This window comes from Solanum stenotomum, chromosome 2 (genome assembly GCF_019186545.1).
Source record: "Solanum stenotomum isolate F172 chromosome 2, ASM1918654v1, whole genome shotgun sequence".
Taxonomy (NCBI): Eukaryota; Viridiplantae; Streptophyta; class Magnoliopsida; order Solanales; family Solanaceae; genus Solanum; species Solanum stenotomum.
In genome coordinates, this window is record NC_064283.1 from 69,991,428 (window position 1) to 70,014,586 (window position 23,159).

The 23,159-nt window shown below is 32.8% G+C and overlaps 2 protein-coding genes across 3 annotated transcripts in view; both read right to left on the bottom strand.

The window, feature by feature from the left end:
* Positions 1 to 7,188, bottom strand: part of LOC125856360 (putative late blight resistance protein homolog R1B-16) — a 190,711-nt gene extending 183,523 nt beyond the window's left edge. Inside the window, exons 1-2 of one of the 2 annotated variants that reach the window (XM_049535891.1) lie at positions 6,649 to 7,188; positions 4,278 to 5,242 (exon numbers count right to left, since the gene is read on the bottom strand). In XM_049535891.1, the coding sequence (XP_049391848.1) occupies positions 4,278 to 5,242; positions 6,649 to 7,116 (1,433 nt within the window). In that variant the 5' untranslated portion in view covers positions 7,117 to 7,188. Of the gene's footprint in view, positions 1 to 3,006; positions 5,243 to 6,648 lie in introns of both variants that reach the window. The other variant, XM_049535892.1, reaches the window with a different exon arrangement.
* Positions 1 to 23,159, bottom strand: part of LOC125856358 (putative late blight resistance protein homolog R1A-3) — a 410,366-nt gene that overhangs the window by 256,546 nt on the left and 130,661 nt on the right. The gene's annotated exons all lie outside the window — the stretch shown is intronic.

A 23,159-nucleotide genomic window follows, 5' to 3' on the forward strand; every position in this document is an offset into this window, starting at 1 on the left:
CATCTCTCTTATTCGTAAAGGTAAAAATCTATTATAAAACAACATAAAAGTTTTTTTTTAAATTGTTAAGTATACAAAACCACCTCCCCCAATACAATGTGCTAATTTATCAATATTTATTAAAGATGAATTAGGTTAAGATTCCATTAATTTTATCATTTTAAATATCAAATAACCAAAATAAAATAAAACAATGGTATCAACAGCTGGATGAAGTTAACATTTGCATTGTATTAGAGTATGAATTATTCATCGATTTATGCAACCATTTAATATCATTTTCTTCAGTAGACTATTGATTATTTTGTCTTATCATATTTTATGAAGACTAATGGAATTGAGGTCTCGTTTTATAAAATTTTAAATACCAAGTGACCATAAGAAAAACTATATAAAATTATTTCGATAGTTGGATGCATGTTCACACTTTATAAAGGGAACAATGTGTATACTTGAAGGGTTAGTAAACTCATTTTGCTCAATGATGAAAGTTATTAGTGGCGGACCCAGAATTTTCATATAAAAGTTAATAAGTTAAGATCGATTAGAGTAGACTTTACCTCTTAGATAATCCAAACATGTCATTAAGCTATTGGATCGTTCCTTCTGTTTCAACTTATATGGTATCATTTGGACTTTAAAAGTTAAACTTTTTTAATTTTTATCATGAATTCAAATATGGAGTCTTTAAATATTATTTTTTAAAATAAAATTTATATGAAAATTACTATAAATCACAATAATTAATAATATAAAAGACATGAGATTCTTCAAGTATGAAAGGTAGGTTTGTTTAATACTCTATTCCAGCACAAAGTGAAAGATGGGGTGATAATAAGAATTAATTTCTGTCGAGAATATTTGAAATTTATGATTAAACGCTTTTTAAACTAATAGGAAAATGTCAATTGGCAAATGCTTATCCACTTGCAAATATATCTGTGGACCGATAGCAATCATTTTTTTTCTACTAGAAATAGTTTGGTTTTAATAATTTAAAATAATTGTAAACTCAAACTAATCAATTTCAGATCTAGACTTTGATTAGTCTAATTGAATTATGTTCACATTAAGGCCGGTATGATCTGTGATTTGCAAATTATATAGATTTGTGTTAGGTGAAATATTAAACATTAGGCCCTTATTTTATGTTAGGTTTTTAATTTGAAAAAAATACCTAAATACACAATTTATTTTATCATATTCTTTAAAACTTTCTACCATTTGAAAAAATTACAAAAATTCCTACTCTCTCGTATTCTCACATACATCACTTTACGCGATGTATCGGGACGTACACAATGTATCGAAATGTTGAGGGATGTATCTGAAACGGGGACGTGATGCATCGGGATGTTTTGAGATGTATCCAAATTTCACCAAATTTAAGGGATTTTTGTAAATTAGAAAAGAGTAGGAATAAGATGTAATTAGCTCTTAACACTATGAGATTTGTGTAAAATTCTCATATTTATGAACCATCAATAATCATTTTGAGTAGAAAAACTTTTTTGATTTTAATAATGCAAAATAATTGTAAACTTAAACTAATCAATTGTAGACTTTGATTAGAGTAATTGATTTTATACCAACCTTTTAACTTCTTCCTATTTTAACCCTGTGGTTTGTAATGCCAGTGCGAGCTCATCATCTTATTAGTCTCAATAATTATTTTAATTGTGGGAGAAAGCAGTTTTTCTGTTGACATCAAGATAATTTCATCAAGGGGTTCAAAATCTGAAGAAGTAGACATAGGAGCTAATCGAAGGGGGTTCGACATTTACTATATATACATTAAAAATTATATTAATCATGTATAAATAGTATAATTTCCGTCGAAGGAGGTTCGGATGAACCCCTACTATAAGGTAGCTCCACCCCTACTCACATTGGGGTAAAACATTCCCTACTCTGTATCCCTTTGATTAAAGATTAATTAAGAAGTACGTACTACTCCATCACAATCCTTGTTGATAGTACGCCATGTTCGTACACAGTGTCATCAAACCGTCCATAGTAATAGTGGTAGAGTTGTTGCCTGGACAATACATTTGGTCAGTGTTCTTCATCAGATTCAGGCCAATTGGGACATATATCAGAGAGATTACACACGAAATAAGATTCATAACTAATAAATAACATGTCTTTGAACAATACATAGATATCCAAATATTAACTACAGATTAAACAAATTATTCAATACCGAAAGAAAACACAAAAAATACTTGTTCAAAACAGTTTACATGAAAGAAAACACTCAAAACATTAATTTAAAACATCTCCAGAACCATCCAGGGAAATGATTTCAAACTTGACAATGTTTGAATCAACAAACAATACTTGTAACAAGTTTCTTTATTGGAACTAGTAATCAGATGAACTGAGACTGCAAATGCATCATCATGCGTCGATACTCTCCTGCAAAAGAGGAAAATAAGTAAGAGAAAATTAGATGAGGAATGTGACGAACACGAAAATAATTGAATATAATCTATGTTTGATATAAGTCACCTAAATTCTGTATTAGTAGTATAACAGAGTAAAGTTGCCCAATTTAATGTTTCAGCAAAGTGCAAAACCCACAATGCAACAACATACTCAGTGTAGTCCTACAAAATAGAGTCTGGGGAGGAACCTTACCTCAAAGTAAGTGAGGTTGTTTCTGATAGACCTTTGGCTCAAGGAAAAACAGTTCAAAGGAGTCCCAAAGAGAAATGAAGGAAGTACAAGAAACAATAGATAATAACAAAAACAGTAGATAGTAACATATCAGAAACTACAACAAACATTACTATAATCGAGGTATAAGGGACAACATATAGTAACAAAAATCGAAGGATAAGAAACTATAGGAGCAATACTATGACTACTGATATGAACGGAAAACAAGACAACACACTGCTACCTACTAATTCTGCGTATAGAGACTATAGGGATAGATGCAATCTTATTGAAAAATGTCTTATTCGATATTTAATGATACGAGATGGAGAGAATTGGACTAACCTCATAACAACTACACTTTGTGTCATTGAAATCAGCTTCAGTAGGGAATAGTGAGCTTGAATTTGCCACTTTCTGGATCAGCTTGCTTCTTCTTTTTCTCCCGTTCTATTTCTCTTGCAGATTCGCTTGCTTTGCTTGTGTTTTCCAGCTTCATCTCTTGAAGGTAATCCAAATCGGCAAGCTCAAGTGGCACAGCCTTAAGGTTAAGGCAGGAGATCAAGACAAGGCTCCTAAGTCTTGGGAAGGGACAGTTTGATGCCTCCCACGACATGAAATCTGCCATTTCAATCCACAAGACCTGAAGTTTCTTGAAACCTCCCGGCTCCATCCTCCAAGACGGCCCCGTGAAAGCATTTTCTTTCAATTTTAGGACCTGGAGATTGTTTACCTGCCCCAATCTATATGCCTGGTTCCAGTCAAACCTTGTTTTTGATAGAGTTAACTTCTTCAAATTTGGTAAACATTCGGAGAATGCTGACGGAAGGTGAAGAGCTTTATTACTCTTATCATCATTTAGCAGTGTTAAACTTTCCAGGAGCTTTAGCACTTGAAAATTGCTGAAAAATTCACCCTTGCTAGTTTCAAGGAAAGGCGTTAAATTACCTTCAATACTCAATTTTTTGACATTACCAGCCTTTGAAAGAATATTTCCCTTGCAGCTTTCTGGTGTAACCAGAGATAGAGTTTGCAACAAACAAGAAGTTATACTACTACTTGTTGATGAGGCAGTAGGGGGTGGCAAGATTGCAGGTTTGTTGGTGCGCAGATGGCGTAAACGTGGCATGTTCCATATGTCAGCTTTTATATCAAGGGTGGGCTTGGAAGTATTCAGAATAAGAGTTTGTGCATTACAGAAAGAAGTGAAGAGTTTAGGAAGTTCCTTGAAATCACCTGAGATAGCAATATACCTCAAATGCAATAGCTGGTAAAATTCCCTGGGAATACTAAACTTGAGAGATTCAATGTCTAAGACTCTCATAAGTGGAAATGCGTTAGGGATGAATTTGACGTCGATATTAGAAAAGTCAACTTGTTTTTGTTTTGAGGAAAAACATAACAATGACCTAACATGTTCTTCAACTGTCTTTTTTGAGATGAAATTTTGAGGAACAGATGATTGAATAGACACTCGACGACAAGTAATTGAGTTTTGTATGTCTTGATCAGATGTGAGACATACTTGTTTGAAAAGAGCCAATCTAGTAGCCTCTTCAACGCAAAACTCATGTAACATATCGTGAACACGACATGTTTTTATTCGATCATTAGACGTCTTTCCCATCACCATCACTAAGTTTCTGTTGGCAAAGTCATTGAGATAATACTCTGCTATCTCTTCAATTTCGTTGCCCGACAACTTGGACATTATGAGTCCCTCAGCAATCCAGAGTCGAATCAATTTCCAAGCGGGGATATCAAATCCTTGAGGAAAGGCACCAAAATACAAGAAGCAAGCCTTTTTTTCATGAGGCAAATGATTGTAACTCAGTCTCACAACATTCACACATCTCTGAAGTTTGTCTTCTTGTATAAGGTGTTTCCCCACATTTTCCCTAACTACTCTCCAATCAATTTCACTCGTACGACCTCTTAAAGCTCCTGCAATTACCACAATTGTAAGTGGTACTCCACTGCATTTTGCTACAATGGCTTCTCCATGTTCTACTAACTCAACAGGACAACGGCTAACGCCAAAAGCTCTCTTTTCTAGCAGCTGGAAACTTTCAACTCCATCCAGAAATTTCAGATTGTGGGGATATTTATTGACAGATCTAGCAATGTCTTCGTGTCGAGTGGTCATCATGATCCTGTGGGCCTTTTTATTATCAGGGAAAACTGTCTTGACAAAATCTACAACATTTGAATCCCACACATCATCCAAGACAATGAGACATTTACCTCCATTAGCCACACGCTTACGTATTTCCTGAGTTATGTCTGCCTCATTTATGTTTTTGAATTCATCAAAGGAATTTGTGAACCCTTTCAGAATATTAAAAAGGATATCCCTTTTTACACACGTTGATTGTCCAATGAAAACCCAAATACAACTGAAAAATTCTCGCGAAATCTTAGGATCATTATAGATTTTTCTTGCCAGTGTGGTTTTACCAAGTCCCGGCATTCCTACAACCGGGATAACATCTAGACACTCTGCTCCTTCAACCAGACGATTGATCACTTCTGTTGCTTCCTTATCAAATCCAACCACTTCGTGATTTTCCAATGACGAACCCTTTAAGATGGACAAACAAGTTATTAAGAGTACTTGTCTTGATTGTATCATAACAAGAAATTACTCCATCTACATTCTAGACAGGTACCAAATAAGCTATGATCATGTGCCAATTCATGTGTGAAAGTTAATTTTCAATGTCCCCTTCAACTATGAAAAATATGTCCCCTTATCCTATGCAATGTCTATTTATTCTTCATATTTTCAATCCCCATCTTTCACTATAAGAAAATATGCAATTGTATATGACAATTGGTGGTGGTAATGACTAAAGATAGTAATCACGTGTGTCGGTCTTGGATGGTGTTGACTGATAATAGTGGTTGTGGATAATATCTTTATGGTAAAGTGATTGACAATACTGATTAACCGTGGTTATTGTTGGTGGCGGTTGATAATTAATAGTGGAATGGTACTGACAGTTAATTGTGGTGTTGAATGATGATGGTGGTCGGCGATATATAATGTTGACTAATGGTGGCAATTATCGACAATGATTAGTGAATGTAATAAGGATTGGTGGTGATGGTTGCAAATGATGGTTAATGGTAATGACGAGCAATTTGGTGATTGACGGTACTTGTGTTTGTGGTTGGATTGAGGATGGTGATTGTGGATTATAGGTGGTAGTAGTTGGGGGTGGTGGGTGAAAGTAGATGGAGTAATAGTGAAATGTCGTCTTTGTAAAAATTCTTAAATAGACATCTAAATGATATTGACTTTGTGATAGATCTTACTCATTCGGACCTATTCAGCCACATTAAGTGATTGTAAAATAAGAAAACCAAGGCACTTAATAATTAGAGCATGTTTGACATTGTTATTACAATCTGCTTATTTTTATAAACGTTTTTTAAAAATAGCTTTTCTGAAAATTGTTTTTCAAAAAAAGCAATTTTTGTTTGGCAAATTCATTTGAAAAGTGCTTGTGATAAACAAATTGTGTTTGGCTAAAAAAAAAATTAAAAAAAATGCTTTTGAGAGCAAAATTACGAAAAAGGGCTAGTATCAATATGTTTTTAATATTAAAATTATTTTATAGAGAGAAACTATTCAAATATATAATACAAAAACTTTAATTATAATTTTATTTTAATCAAATCAAAATGTACATATTCAAATTTTCAATCAATATTATACATAAATAAATCAATAAATAAAAAAATTGATAAAATAATAACATGATGATTTAAATATAATTAAAAATATCAAAGAAAATGAATTGAAAAATCATTTCACAAATTAAATCACTACATACGAAAAATTCACCACAAAAATAAATAAAGTCCTTTATACATACCAAAATTTTTCAATGATTTCATCCCTAATTTTATCAAAATTGTTATAATCCTCTAAAGTTAAAAAAAAAATACGTAAATTAAGATTTGGAGATTTCATAAACGAACCTGTTCCTCCTGGACAACTGTTTCAGCCTGATTATCAATCGTTGGGTTGGCCTCAAACAAATTTTGATTTTCATCAAGGATTTTCCTCACCTCTTCAAGTATTTCATTGATTTCCTCAGTAAAATTCCTGTTTTTGTAAGTTTTGTGAAACATTTTTTTAGCTATATTACTCTCTTGGTCTAGCTTGCCCTGAATCAATAATTTATCAACAACATCCTCTGCTTTATATACTGTACGTCGAATTTTATCGACTAGTACATCCCATTGCGTACTATTACTTCTCTGATTCGCGTTATCGATTAAGAATGCATTTAGTCGCTTCACTTCATCAAACAAATCTTCGCATGATTTCTTCAATCCTGTATACAACTTCCAATTATAACTTATAAGATGCGACAAGTTCTCCACCAGAAGGCTCACGGTGGCTGTCACCGCCGTGGTTAAGGCAGCGGCCGTAAACGGATCCATTTCTGAGAATTAAGTTGATGAAGAAGAATAGTAGTAGTAATTAGAGATGACAATTTCTATGTTATTGCCATAGTTGTGTGTATATAAAGATGTGGAATATATTAACTTAAGTTGACTCTGAATTAAATTAAGTAAGTCTTTTAGTATTATCTCTTAATTCTTAATATAATACACAACCAGCTTACAACTAGGAGCAACAGTAACAATTTAATAATCCAATGACAGCTAACATTTGAATAATTAAGTTCATATGGATAGAAAGGTTACTAGAAAACAAATTAAGTGTTGTTGGAAAGAGGTTCAAATTGGTCGAAAAACTAGAAAATAAATGGGTATTGTTGGAGAGCTTGAAAACAATTGAGAATTACTATTCAAGGTAGCAAAAGAAAAAATATTTTGTTGTATTCATAGTCGCTAAAGCTTTCGGTGATACTTATATAGAGTGTTGGTTATAAAGACGCATATTTTTTATCGTCGCTAAATATAATATAACAACAATTATTTTATTGCCGTTATTGCTGCTAAACAATTAAAGGATTTTTTTTTTATTTGTTTGTAAAGTGAGTTTGTTAGATTTGTTGTGATTGATAATTGAGGTTTGTTTTTATGAATATAAAATTATGTTTTGATTATGAGCTTATTTGAGTGTTGAATCATGTGTTTATGTAAAGATATGACACCTGAACTTAACTGAATCTCAAAAGTTAGCTTGTGAGGAAGGATTGTCCATGCTCCATATAAGCAGATCACTAGTTCATTCCCACAACCAATGTGGAACTTTTACCCACTCTAACACCTCCCCCCCCCCCCCNNNNCCCCCCCCCCCCCCCCCCCCTTCACGCACAAGCTCAACTGGAGTGTGGATCGGGAGCCCAAACGGGATAGACCTGACTCTGATACCATATAAAGATGACACCTAGGCCTAACTCAACCACGAAAGCTAGCTCATGATGGGAGGATTTCCCAAGTCCATATAAGCAGAACATCATTCCATTCCCCAACCAATGTGGTATTTTTACCCATTCTAACAATTTAATTGTTAGAATTCGAAGAACAAATTATTGATTTCAGACAAAAAATTGTATAATTGACGTCATACAACATTTTCAGAAATCAAATTGCAAGTTGATAACAAGCACATGTCACCATAATATAGCTGAATTGAATTTATTAAAATCATAAAATAGTGAACGATTCACATGGACATGTTTATATCCACTTTTTCATACATTTCAAAACTTCAAGGGATACAATATCAGGAATATTCAATATTTCTATTCTGCAGAACCTCCTCTTCAATGCTATCTACTTATTTGGTGTAGAGATATCTCCCTCTTAATGTATATTATTAGCTTTCCTTATTTGTGGATATTTCCCTTACTAGTTCTCTATTTCCTTTCATGTAGTGCACTCTATTATGTATAAAACAAAGACAATTGTACATCAATAAAAGTAAGACTTATAACTCTTTCATACAATACCAATCTTAACTGATATAATATTTGTTTTTACAAGAAGTAAGACAAGACCTTTTGAAGAATTTTTTATTTCTTTAATATATAATCATATGAATTCTCATTTATTTTTACATTACAATTAAATTTAAATGGTCAACCGATTATGACAATTAATATTTCCTTTGGTAGACCTAAGACAAATTTGTATAATTTGCAAATCACATACCGGCCTTAATGTGAACGTTCAACTAGCTAGTCTAATAAAAGTCTAGAATTGAAATTTATTAGTTTAAGTTTACTACTATTTTGAATTATTAAAACAATTTTTTTTCTACTCGAAATTATAAATATATTTGCAAATGGATAAGCATTTGTCAGTTGATATTTCCGGGGTAATTTAAGAGGCATTTAATAATAGATTTTAAATATTTTCTTTATCTAAATTTTGTGGATTCGTAATAGATTTTAAATATTTTCTTTATCTAAATTTTGTGGAATCGAGTGAAAGATGGAGTTATATTTCATTATATTTGTTCTTGGACATAATATTAGGAATAATGCTCATACTTAAATATACTTAAATACTATTTCAAAAGTGATGAATAAATTGAAAAACACTATTTTCAAATTTAAAATATAATTAAATTTAAAATTTTCATGATCCAACACAAATATTTAAATTATGTTCAAATAAATAAATATTTTTTGTTACCGGGTCCTTTATTTAACGGAGAGATTCTTGGCAAGGTGGCCAATTTGATTAAAATATTTTTGACAGAATTATTCTTTAGTCACTCTGTGCTTAAATCGATAAGATTTGACACAAAATCAATGACTTTAAATCACTTAGAAACATGGTGACATACCAAATAAATCATGCACATGAGTTAATAGATTATATCTTTGCTCAAAAACAACATTAACACATTGTAGAATAACCAAATGTTTGAGACTGTCAGAAATAAAAATATGAAACTAAATCCTAAGTCAAGAAGTTTATATACTGAATGATATAAATATAATTTATTAATTTACTATCGGGTTAACATTTAATTAACCTGTTAAGAGAAAACCTCAAACCGTTAAGAATCGATAACCCGATAAAAAAAAATTAAAATTGTTATCAAACCGCCGTTAAATCAATAATCAATTACCGACAAATCAAAATCTTTTTTTTATTCAAATTATCGGTTTCAGTTCGATTTTGAATAGCCTTACCTGGCATAGAGTATAAAAATGTATTAAAAAACTAGTCTATTTCAGATCTAGACTTTGATAAACCAATTGAAACTTCACTTTTTAATAGATGTGTCTTTGCAATTTCGATTTTAGTCTAGGGATATTTGTGTCTTATCAAAAAATGTGTCACTTGAATGCATAACATTTCTTCTTCCTTACGTTATTTCAAAATTTTGATCATAGTCTAAGAGATATTTGTGCATTATCCTATTAATATATAATACAACTTTGAAGTGTGAACTGCATCAAACTATCGAAATAATTTTATATAGTTTTTCTCATGGTGAGTTGGTATTTAAAAATTATAAAACGAGACCTCAATTCCATTAGTCTTTCAAAAAATATGATAAAGCCAAAATAATCAATAGTCAACGGAAGAAATTGATATTAAATAGTTGCATAAAGCGATGAATAATTCGTACTCTAATATAATGCAACTGTTAACTTCATCCAGCTGTTGATACCATTATTTTATTCTTGGTTATTTGATATTTAAAATGATAAAATTAATGGAATCTTAACATAATTCATCTTTTATAAATACTGAGGAATTAGCACATTGTATTGGGGAAGTGGTTTTATATACTTAAATTTTTTTTGAAATTTTGTTATGGTTGTTTTATAAGAGATATTTACTTTTATGAATAAGAGATATGAAAAAGACAATTTTCTTCTATCCAAAAAATTTCACTAGAAACATTAGATTTTTTTTTAAAAAAATTTTAAAACCCGCAACATAATAAACTGTATCGAGCACGAAATAGACAAACAAAAAAACAGAATTTCCACCTTAAAAAATTGCACTAGACTTTTGAAATAAGACCAAAAAGTAACATAAACTACAAAATATATACTTTTCAAATGTGAGATCCAATTAAATAATTTTTTTTTATCTTTCACCGTTCCAATTAAATTTAACATTTAGAGTTTGGAAAATATCCGATACAAAAATAAAATAAAATTAGGCACGCACTTTATCATTAAATTACTCATAACTAACAAATATTTTTGATAATTCGTCACTGAATAGGATTAACGTCGAATTTTATTATTTGGCTATTGAATTCATCTATTGCTAATTCGTTTGCTTAAAGGACCAAAAAAATGTTTTTTGATACTTAAAGGACTATTTGAGCCTACTAATAAAGATAAAGGGATCAATTTTTTCATTTTGTGTTGTTGTATGGCCATATATTCAAGCTAGTCTTCATTAGCTTTTAAGTTTTATTGTTAGCTCTCTCAGAAATCACATAATTTCCTTGTTATTTTTCATGGTTCTAGCAGCTTTGAGATTATCACCTTGGAAGTAAATTAAAGAAAAAGGTAAATATTTTTTCTAGTTTTCTCTTTCTAATTCATTTAACATGTATTTAGTGATTTGATAGAAATATTTTCAAAGGCAAATAAAGTAATATCCCCTTTTTGTTTTTATTTGTGAGGATTACATAAAAATTATATTTTTGACTTAATAATTATAAAATGTATATATGTGTTGGATGATCTGATAATTTAAACATCAATAGTAGTTGAAAGAATTTATTTCCTGGTGTCAACATAGGTCTCTGACCCTCTTACCTTCTTCCTTTTCAAATTTCTTATGTTTGGTTGGTCAAAAAATTTAATGGACATTTTTTTTATAAAAAGAAATAACGTTTCTTAAAAATGAGAAAAAATATATTTACTAATAAAAGTAAATAAAATCAGATTTGTAAATGAAATTATGCGCTAATTGTGTAAACCCACTCTTGCAGATACACCATTCTCAACCCCATAACTCTAGACCCTATGCCAGTTTTGTACGTTGTTATAAATGAATAATTTAGATTTTATTAAAAAAAAAAACTTATTTTTTATTTTAATGTTGAATAATTTAGATTTTAGATTTTATAGAAAAAACTTATTTCTAATTTTAATGATATTATTGTAGTAAGTAGTAACTCAACTTCGTATGATTATTTCGATATTTCAACTTTTAACTTTTTTTGCTCCCATTTTTAGTAATACTAGTCCTTAGGAACTTGCGTTGCACATTTATCCCATATTATTGAAATATTATATAGAAAATGTTGAAATTAACAATATTAACATTATCATTTACATCATATTCATTAAATAAAATCCATAACAGTTGAATGTTACATTTGTAAAGCTAATTAAGATAATATAACATATAATGGTATGAATATGTCGATATAACATATCCTCAATAATCTCTCATTACTCACTTTACACGTAGATCCCATATTCAATTTGAAAACATAAAAAGAAATTTTTAAGAATAAACATAAAAATCACTTACAAAGGAACCAATTTAGATGAAATAATACCAAAATTTGAATTCTTGGAACACTTTTAAACATCTTCGGGAGATATGTATCCTTCATCTACGTCAATTAAAATAAAAACTAAAATATAAAAACTATCAGTATATAAAAGAGTATATATCTTTATTTTATTCTAATCCATACATAGTGATAAAAATCTATAGAAACTTTCCAAACATTCATTCTCTATCTATCAATATTATCACATCTGATGATGTCTTTGATCCAAATGCAACACTAATGGTACTATCCCTAACAGTTCTTAAAAGACAATGGTATTTTTTTTCTTCTGTACCTAGAATACTGTAAAGTAACCAAAAAAGTAAAAATAAAGAAAGAGAAATTATAAAAGAAAATTGAGAAAATAGTTCTTAATCGGAGAGAATTTGGCATATATTGGAGTAAAATGTTCAAATGAGATTTGCAAATTCAATGCTCTTCTATGTGACTTTAAATAAGGGGCCTTAGGTAAGGGAAGTTGAAGAGAATCAAATTACTAAAGCTAAGAAGTTGAAGAGAATGAAATTATTAAAGCTAAGAAGTTGAAGAGAATCAAATTATTAAAGATATTTTAACCAAAAAAAAACCTCATCAAATCCATACTTAATTGTTGGGAGTATAATTGGTTTTCATCAATTATAACTGAAGGCAATTGAAGCATCGTGCCAGCAAAGAAGAGTCTATTATTTTTATTTTTTTTAAAAAAAGATAAAATATTTTTTTAACAAAGGATAAAATGATAATCCAACTTTTAACTTGAGTTCTTCCCACTTTTAATAACTGGCGAAAAAATATCATAAACATAATTTTTACATAATTAAAATAACATTTTATTTTAGAAGAAAATTTTGATTCATATATTTCCATGTCATATTGAAATAAGTTGTTAAAACGAATATTTTAAAGTATAATTTTAGATGTTATAAAATCTTCACATAAATGCCATATTAAGTACTTAAACTCCTAGAAATATAGTTGATATATTGTAAATTAATGTTAAATGATGCTTTTTTTTTTCTTAAAGGATACGAACCATTATTTTGTATTTATCAATAAACTGTTGGCTTTTCTGTAATCATCATCCACGAAGAAATTCATCAGTCACCTAATATCATTCACCAGTATTCCTATATTTAATTTATTTGACTAATTTAATACAAGATATTCATCTACTATTGATATATAATTAATTAGATAATTCATAATATTTTAATTTAGTTTAGGAGTAAAATGATAATCCAATTTTGCATTTTGGAGCTTCTCACTTTTAATAATATATGATGATATGATGATGATATATACATTGTTTTATCAATCATAATTTTTCAAATTCTTCTATTATGAGAATTATGATTATGATTAAAAGCAATATCAATGTGCCCATTTATCAAGAAAATAATAATTTACATTATTAAAAGGGCTTAAGGACTTAAATTCTACCATAATGTAATTAAAATATTTGTATTTAATAAAATAATTAATCAAATTTTAATTTAGTAAAAGGGCAAAATGGTAATTCAACTTTTCACTTTGGAGCTTCCCACTTATAATAATATATATGATATGATATATGATTCTTTTAAGTCTTGCTTCTTGCCGTTCCTTTTACTTGTTTTTCTAATTTTTATCGTTATTAAAGTGCATGTGAAATTGAAGGCCATTTCGAGGTTGGAGATAAATGGAAAACTATATGGTATGTATGTCTACTTATACTTTTACATGCTAGTAATTAAGTATGATTATGTTGAATGCTAATTTTGTTATGTTCCCTAAATGGAAAATAATTTTATCTTGATTATTAATTTCATTTCCCAAATACAAATTTAGATTGATTGATGAATCTTTGAATCAATGTGACATTTTTTTCAAATACTTTTCTTTAACCAACAAGAACATTAAGCTGCAGAATACAATAGAGTTATTTCATTCATGAATGACATTTTATCTCTGTTTTTTTTTTAACAGCCGTCATATGAGAAAGATAGAAGAAGAATTAGGAATCTTATGGATGATTTCTTGAATGGCTTAGATCGAATAAAGAATGAATTAATTGGTTCAAAACTGGATGACATTGAAATGATAAGAATGGAAGTGAGATTCCTAAGAACATTTGTCCTGTTTGGGAATTCGACTTTGGATAACTTTAATCCAAAGTTACTTGAGATTGGGGAATGATTATTTAGACACCATCACAGGAGACAAAATATTCAATGATATGAGATGCTTACTACCAGCTGACGACTTATTAGAATTGAACAAAACACATTTTTTGTGGAATTGACCGTCGTCAGTATGAATGATTAGACGATGGTGTAGGAAATCCGAAGCATGAAATGGAGCACCTGAATTGATTAACTTGAAGAACTTTTCCTTTCTGGATTTTACTGAACAAAAATCGTGCACAGATGAAAGGCAGAAATTAATGAGTAAAGCGTGTGTTTGCTCACCCGCCTGACTTATATTTATAATATAGAATAATCACAATTACAATCCTATTACAACTACAATACATAGAGATCAACTCTAACACCTTCCCTCAATCTGAACGGGAAGAGTGAACGTGAAGATTGGCAGTTAAATCACGAAAACGTGAAGAGGCCAATACTTTGGTAAACAAATCAGCAAGTTGCTCAGATGTATGGACATGGGAAACCACTAAATCACCATGACTAATCTTTTCACGAACAAAATGATAGTCCAGAGCAACATGTTTTGAACGGGAGTGAAAAACTGGATTGTGATCTAGATGAATGGCTCCAATATTGTCACATTTAGCAGATACCGGAGAAGTAAGAAAAACACCAAGATCTCAAAGAATATATTGGAGCCAAGTAGCTTCAGCAGTGGCAACAGCAAGAGCTCGGTACTCTGCTTCGGTACTTGAGCGTGCAACAGTAGGTTGTTTCTTAGCAGACCAAGAGATAAGATTAGAGCCAAGAAAAATACAAAAGCCAGTTGTGGATCGTCTAGTGGCTGAACAACCAGCCCAATCAGAGTCAGAGAAAACAGTAAGCGACAAGGAAGAATTCTTATACAACTGTAAGCCCCAATCAATTGTGCCAGCGAGATATCGAAAAATGCGTTTTACTGCTTGAAGATGCAATTGTCGCGGTTGGTGAAGAAACTGAGAAGCAAGGTTGACAGCAAATTGAATGTCCGGCCTAGTAAAACACAAATATTGTAGACTCCCAACCATTTGACGATAAATAGAAGGATCTTCAAGCAAAGGAGAAGAAGTAGAATTCCAATCCAACTTACTGTGAAGTGGAGTTAGCACTGGTTTACACTTCTCTAATCTGAAGCGATGAAGAAGTGAAGTAGTATAACGATGTTGAAGTAAAAGAAGTCCCAAAGAGTTGCGTTTCAATTCAATGCCAAGGAAGTAGTCAAGCTGTCCCAAGTCCTTCATACAGAATTCGGAACTCATTGAAGAGATGAACTTGGATACTAAGGACTTAGAAGAGCCAAAAACTGCTATATCATCCACATAGATTAAAAGAATAATGCAATCAGCCCCCGAGTGAAAAATGAACATGCTTTGATCTGAAACACATTGCTTAAATCCTAGAAGAAACGAGCAAGACAATGGAACCAAGCCCTTGGAGATTGTTTAAGACCATAAAGAGCACGCTGCAACTTGCACACATAATTGGGATAATCTGGATATTCAAAGCCCTTAGGTTGATGCATATAAACAGTCTCAGATAACTCACCATGCAAGAATGCATTTGACACATCAAGTTGGTGCATATACCAATTTTTTTGAAGAGCCAAAGATAAGACCAAACGCACTGTGCTAGGCTTAACGACAGGAGCAAAAGTCTCAAAATAGTCCACCCCGGGCTGCTGCGAAAAACCTTGAGCCACTAAACGAGCTTTAAATCTTTCAATAGAACCATTTGCACAAAACTTGATCTGAAACACCCATTTGTTGCCAACAATATTTGCATTTGGAGGAGGAGGCACCAAGGTCCAAGTTTTGTTGTGGACAAGAGCATCAAATTCAGAACTCATTGCCTGCATCCAACGAGAGTCTTTACAAGCTTGAGAAAAGGAAGTAGGTTCGGATAAAATGGAACATGTGGAAGCTGTTAAGGAAGGAAGGACGCGCGGCTTGAGCAATCCTATTTTAGAACGAGTGACCATATGATGAGTTTGAGGATTAACGATGGGTGATTGTGAGGGAGATAGTTGAAGATTATTAGATGGAGAAAGGGTCTGCATGGAAGGTTTGCCTATTGAAGATGCAACTTGGGAAGACTCATATACCCTCTTGCAGCAGTTTCCTCACTTGAACCTTGAGGACAAGGTTCTTCTCCATGAGGGCGGCAATGTAATGACTCCACAGGACAAGTTGGACAACAACAGGCGTAGTACCAGGTACAAACGAGTGCCACAATACCTGGACCACTACGTGGTCCCAGATGCAAAAGGGAAACATACTCTGATAGAAAAAAAGCATGAGTAATAGCTACTAGAGTAGTATAAGTAGTGGCAGATTTCACTAAAGAAGGCAGGGATGAACTTGCTTTTCTTTTAGTTGCTTAGAATAGATCTGGAACCTCCCTTTTCTTCCTTTTTCCTTTGTTTTGCTTCTTGTTATTCCCAGAAGAAGAGGAACAGGTCCCTCTTGTGACCTGCAACTAGTTCATCTTTAATACAAAGTTCCTCTTGTTACATTTAACTTGCAAACCTACCTTACTACTTCGGCTAGTTAAGATAATTCTATTTCCTCTCTTAACCTTTGGAAAACATGCTATTAACATCTCCCCTGTTTCAATATCCCACATATCATCCAAGACGATAAGGTACCTTTTATTGAGTAGTGCTCTTCGTAGCTTTTCAGCAAGGTCTTCCTCACTTTCTACTACTCTTCGTTGTTTTTTAGCAAGGTCATCCTCACTTTCTTTTTTTTCCGAGACAGTTACTTGCTGAAGAATCTCCCGCAGCACCTTTGACTTGTTATACTTTTGTGAAACAGTGCACCAAGCACGGACATTGAAATGACTAGCAACTAATGTATTCTTATGCACTTTGTTGGCCAGAGTAGTTTTACAGAGTCCTGGAATTCCGACAATTGAAATGACATCAAGCTCGGATTCATGTTCATCTAGGAGCTTCTCCTTGACCCAGGCTTCGTCTTCCTCATGACCTACTGTTACCTCAACAAAAGATGATATGAGGTTGACTCACATGGCTCGTCGGAAGACTTTTCATCAAGGGGGTCATCCACTTTCCTATCCTCCAGCTGTAAACTGGTCACTTCAGCCACAATAAGCTTGATCTTATCAGTGACCCTCGGAAGTGAGAAGATTAAATGGGAGAGAGCTTTATCTCTAACAAGAATGCAATTAATGACATGTTCTGCCTCATTTGCCACATCTAAAGCACGTACCCAACAATCTTTAACTACTCCACTAGTGTCATCCAATGTTTGCCTGACTTTCCCGAAAGATGATCTTAGGAAATCGAGGCTTTGTTTCACCATCCTAATTTCTTTCTTTATGAGAGAAACTGAATAGACATTGGAAATGAGAAAATCATTTAAATGTCTCAGTAGAAGATTCATGAAAAGGAAACCATCATCCATAGGAAAGCGAAGTTGAGATGATTCTGGGGCTTTCAAAAAAATCTGCCTGATATCTCCCTTCATTTGTTCAATTTCTTTCAACAAGTCTGGACTAGCTGAAAAGTCTGCTTCATTGATATTATTCTCAGAGCTCTCCTCCATGAGAATAGATATCTTCCTTGTAAGTAATCCAACATGAGCCAACATATTGTTGAATTTGGCACGATTGATAAAGCGCTTTGGTATATCTGTTACAAAGATCAATAGGAACTCCATCATGACATAAATGCTTTGAGGTTGAGCGTTATTGACAGCTACTGCACCTTCCATGCGTCCTTGGAGATGAATCAGATGATTTTGAAGAATCCTTGGCGAAGCTCTTATGATTTGCTTAACAAACCCTTCTAGTTCTTTTGACCTTGATTCTTTCATTAGCTTAGAAGTAGAAATGTGTAGAACCTCCAGCTCAAGAGGGATTAAGTCGATGAGTAGAGAAGTGATCTTGGAAGAGCATTGAGAGATGTCATAATTCTTGTAATAATAACCATCAGGACAAATATTGTTTATAATATCAATTCCAAAGATCAAAACAGAATTGTGTTACTCTATCAAGTGTCATTTGGTAGCGAGGATAGAGATATTGAGTAGTTGTTTTGTTGGCCTTAGGATAGGATAGAAATGTGTGAGATGTCGGAATACTTGCTGAAGAATCTTGAAGTGAGTCATGAGGGGGAGAAGCAATTTAGAACAATACATTGGTAGATCATGGAGGTGTCTGAAAATGTATTCAAGAAAGTGAGAGGTTCAGAGTTTAACTCCAGGTATATCTGTCACACAAGACCATTTGGACTTGTTAGAGTGTTGCAACTGAGTAACATTATTCTGGGAGATTCTTTAACGGATGAAATAGGCTCACTATTTCATTTGAGGTTCTTAAAGATTCGGACTGAAGTAAAAGCTCTCCCACTATCATGGTTGAACCTCCAGAATCTGGAAACTTTGTTGATGAGATCGGATAAATCGAGTGTGGTACTACTGCCCAGAATATTGGAACTGCTGAAACATATGAGCATTAACATGAGTTCTTTCTTTGAAGACGAAGAGGACGGGGACCCAAGTAGAATATTGGACGCTGAGAATTCAAAGTTGACAACTTTATCCCAAGTTGATATCTCATATTCCGAAGGCACGAATGATGCTCTGAAGAAGTTCCCAAATCTTCAGCACCTTAATTGCACAGTCATGGAACCGAAGGATCTTGCTACACACGGCAATTGGTTTTCCAAGTTTGGTGTCCTTAATAAACTTGAATCACTCATTGCAGACTACAGTAATGCCTGGAGCGATGATAACGACATTGATCATCACTTCCCTACCAGATTGAAAGAGTTGCGGTTGTATCGTACTCCCCTGAGACCTGCTTTGTTGTCAGCAATCGCGGCATTGCCTCAGCTTGAATTCCTGGAGTTTATGGAGCCTACTTTCATGGAGGACAAGTGGGACGCAAGTGAGGACATCTATCAAAGTCTTAAGACTTTATCTTTGCGATTTATCGGTCTTTCAGAATGGGAAGTTGATACGGAAACCTTTCCAAAGCTTGAGGAATTAACACTAGAAATTAGAATATTGCTACAAGCTTAGGGAGATCCCTTGTGCCTTTAGGGATATAGACACTTTAAAGTCCATTCATTTAAGTAATATTTTCTGCGAGGTTGTTGATTCAGCTATTGAGATTAAGACAGATGTAGCAGCTTTCACAGGAGAGGATAGACTTGATGTCCATGCAAAATATGTGTATGACAACTCAGGTGAAGAAGAAGAGGTTAGTGTAGTGTTTAGACCTCTGTAGTTTTTCATTTGCTTGTTTTGTCTACAATGTAGCTAGCTTACACAGCTTCTCTTTTTTCTTTTGCAGATTTGATTGCTTTGCTTTGCTTGTGTTGTCCAACGTCATTTCTTGAAGTTATCGGCAAGCTCAAGAAAATTGCTGAATTCACCCTTGCTAGTTTCAAGAAAAATCGACATTTGATTTTCCCTTTATTAATACTCAATTTGTTGAGAATCTAACATTGTTTAAACTTTGCTCCTATACACGCCTCAAACTTTGAAGAATATCCTATTGTTTTAGTGATTATACAACAAATTAGTGTGGTGAACAAAGCATCATCTCCACATATATAGAGAAAGTTAAAAATGATGGGATAGAGAATCCAACATTCTGAACAATAGCATATAGTAGATGATTCCTCTGTAAAAAAAGAAGTTTGTAAAAGGTTAGAAAACTTCTTGCCTGAACTATCAACAGGACATCATGTTTAATTTGTAAATAGTCCAAATTAAAGTTTCTAAATGGTCCAACTAGTGTACTTTTCGTTGAGTGATTCGCTAACACCATGATTTTAGATATCGATACATCAGTAAGTAACATGTTCTATCTTGGGAGGATTTATACCTTTTTTTTAAAGCAAATTTATCACTAGACAGTGTCTAGTGGTCTTTTATTAAGCATAAAAAATATCAATAGGGACAAGTACAAGCAAGGGGGGATAGGCCTTACCTTACTAATCCTAATGAAGTACCTAACTTCTGCTACCTAACAAGTATGAAGAAAATAAGAGCTAGAGAGAACTACGTATTTTCTGATCATCACAGAGTTTGTAATACACTCCATGATGATATTACAAATGAGGATGCTTAAATAATGTAAAAATATGTCAATCAAGAAGAAAGTTGAGTTACCAGCCTCAAACTTTCTATTACAAAAGCATGAATTAAAAAAGATTGATTGCCCATCAAAAGTAACTTGAAGTATTTTCTCGTCTTCGTCTTCAAACCTATCCAACAACACTTGATGATTCATACCTTCTTAATGGATTTATTGGATCTAGTTGAACCTATTGATACTGTCAAATGGTTTTGCTTTGCCTGTCGCATCGGTAGGTGCCTTGGAACAAACTCCTCAGTTATTTTACCGTCCCAACTATGTTGCCTTCCATGTGCCTTCTTTTTGCTTTTGTTGCTTCCACTTCTTTGTTGCCTAGGTGATATATCCCCTTCCCTAGCCACTCTATCAAAGCAAATGTCCAGCATATAGTCTCACCCAAATCCACTCCATCTTCATCAAGAGAATCCTCACCCAAATCAATTGTATTTAACACTAAGGCCCTTGACTCATTCTTCTTTGCAAGCACACATTTAGGCACAAATACGGGAGCTTTTGGACTTAATTTGCTATTTAAAGCAAGTGGTGAGACTTGTTTTTCTTGGATCAAATCGTTGTCATTCTCTGTTAACCTTACTTGCTTTCCAGTAGTCTTCAATAAAGCATCAAAGTTATTCGAACATAGGTCTCTTGAGGCATTACTAGTATCTTGCATCTTCTCACTGTCATGAAAATTCTCAGTCGGACCCTTTTTACTAGATGGAGAATTATTTTGACTAGTAGGGGAAAGGATCTCACTACTAGTTGAATTTTTGTGTCAACCAGTGTCCAGCTTTTAGTTGGATTCTCGTTTTCACCTTGCAAAACATGCTGCCCAGAATTTTCAGCATCTTCAACATGTATCCATTAGTTTTTGTACTGAATCTATCAATGCCCTGAATCAACTCGTGGCACATCAACCCCAACTCTTGGTGTTCCCCCTGCGTTTTTAGTTGCATTAGCCATCAATTTCAGCCCAACTTCTTTTGATTGCACCTCATTAGTAGCAGCCTGTTGGTTATTGCAATCACCTTTGTTTTCGGTAGTTGTTTGAACACCAATATTACTTGTATCAACATCCATTGAGTCTACACGATTTTGCTCAGAAGTGGAAGCAACCAATTGTCGATCTAAAGAAATAGCTTTATTTTGATCGACATCTACAGTCTTTCTTTTTTCATTTAATATTTCTCTCTCATCGCCTCACTATCGGTAGTACCTTTTAAAGTTCCTTCAATGGCATCATCAATTTGTTTGTTATTTTGATTTCTTTTCGAAATCAAATGACAACTATCGTCATCATGACCTTGGTGCTTACAATAATTGCAATACAAAGGTAGATTATCATATACAATCTCCTGAAAAACCTCGATCAACTTACCAGATTTTTCATCCACAAACTACAACCTTATACGAATTGGAAGCTTTTCCATTAGATCAAGTATAACCATGACCCTAGCTGTGCTAGGTCTTGACTTGATTTGAATAGCTTTATTTATAGCTATTGGTTTCCCAACTGCTGATGCTATAGACAATAGAGACTTCTTTGCAAACAAATCTAGAGATAAGTTCAGTAAAGAAATTCAAACCACAGCTAACGTCGTTTCCTCCTTAGGGTTATATCCAATGGACCATGGAAAAACCCTACATTGGTGCTTCTCACCATTGTAGAGAAGACAATTAACTGAGTGAGATAAAGCTAGTACATAATCTTCATATTGATCAAACCTCAACAAAATTTGTCTTGGAGAAAGTAAGCCAATTAAACAATTGCCCTTGGTACCAAGATGTGTAATCCCTCTTCGATCATAAAGTCTTGCCTTTCCTCCATTGAAAACGTGATAGTAGGTTCTCCATGAATTATTTCGATTGATTTTAAGATTGTTTTGAAGTTAATTATGGAAGATTGTTTAGGATTTATAGTATTGAACTTGAAAAGGGTGGCGTATATGGTGGTTTGGGGGTGGTGGATGGGTTGGACTGCCTCGAAAGGAGGCCGTCCAGTGGCCGTAGCAGCCATGATATCTGCGCAACTGCTGCCTATATAGGAGCCACCAGAACCCTAGGTCGGCAGAAAGTTCGATCTATTTTTGCAACAAACTCCTTTCATGTGTCTTCTTTTTGCTTTTATTGCTTCCACTTCTTTGTTGCCTAGGTGATATACCTTTGACCTCGAGTATTTGAGGAAAATAATTTCCTTAAGGACACACTGTCCAGTCAGTGGCTCGATTTTCTTCTTTGACAAAAATATTTTGTATACTATTTTGATATGTTTCTGATTCTATTTTCTTTACTGATTTTAAGTGTCTGATTTTAAAAAATTATTTAAACTTTGTTGTTTCTTATCAAATTCTTCAAAATTATTCTAAATATTTTCGTAATACAAATTAGATTTTTTAGTGAATGATGTTCGAATTTGGAGAAGTAATATTTTTTTAAAAACATAAATGGGTGCACCAAAATTTTCAAATCAGACAACACAATAGTTAGTTAATTAACAATAATTTTAAAATTTGTTTATTAAAAAAATTATATATTTTTTTAGAAAAAAATCAAACAAACGCCGATTGGGAAATGGTAAGGGCACTTTTATTTGACGTACCATCAATAACTTTATTCCAAAAATCAAGAGAAATAAAGTATTACAAAAAGCACATAACTGCAATTTGTTGGTGCCTCAACATCATAACTTTATTATTATTATTCTTATTCTTATTATTATTATTATTATTATTATTATTATTATTATTATT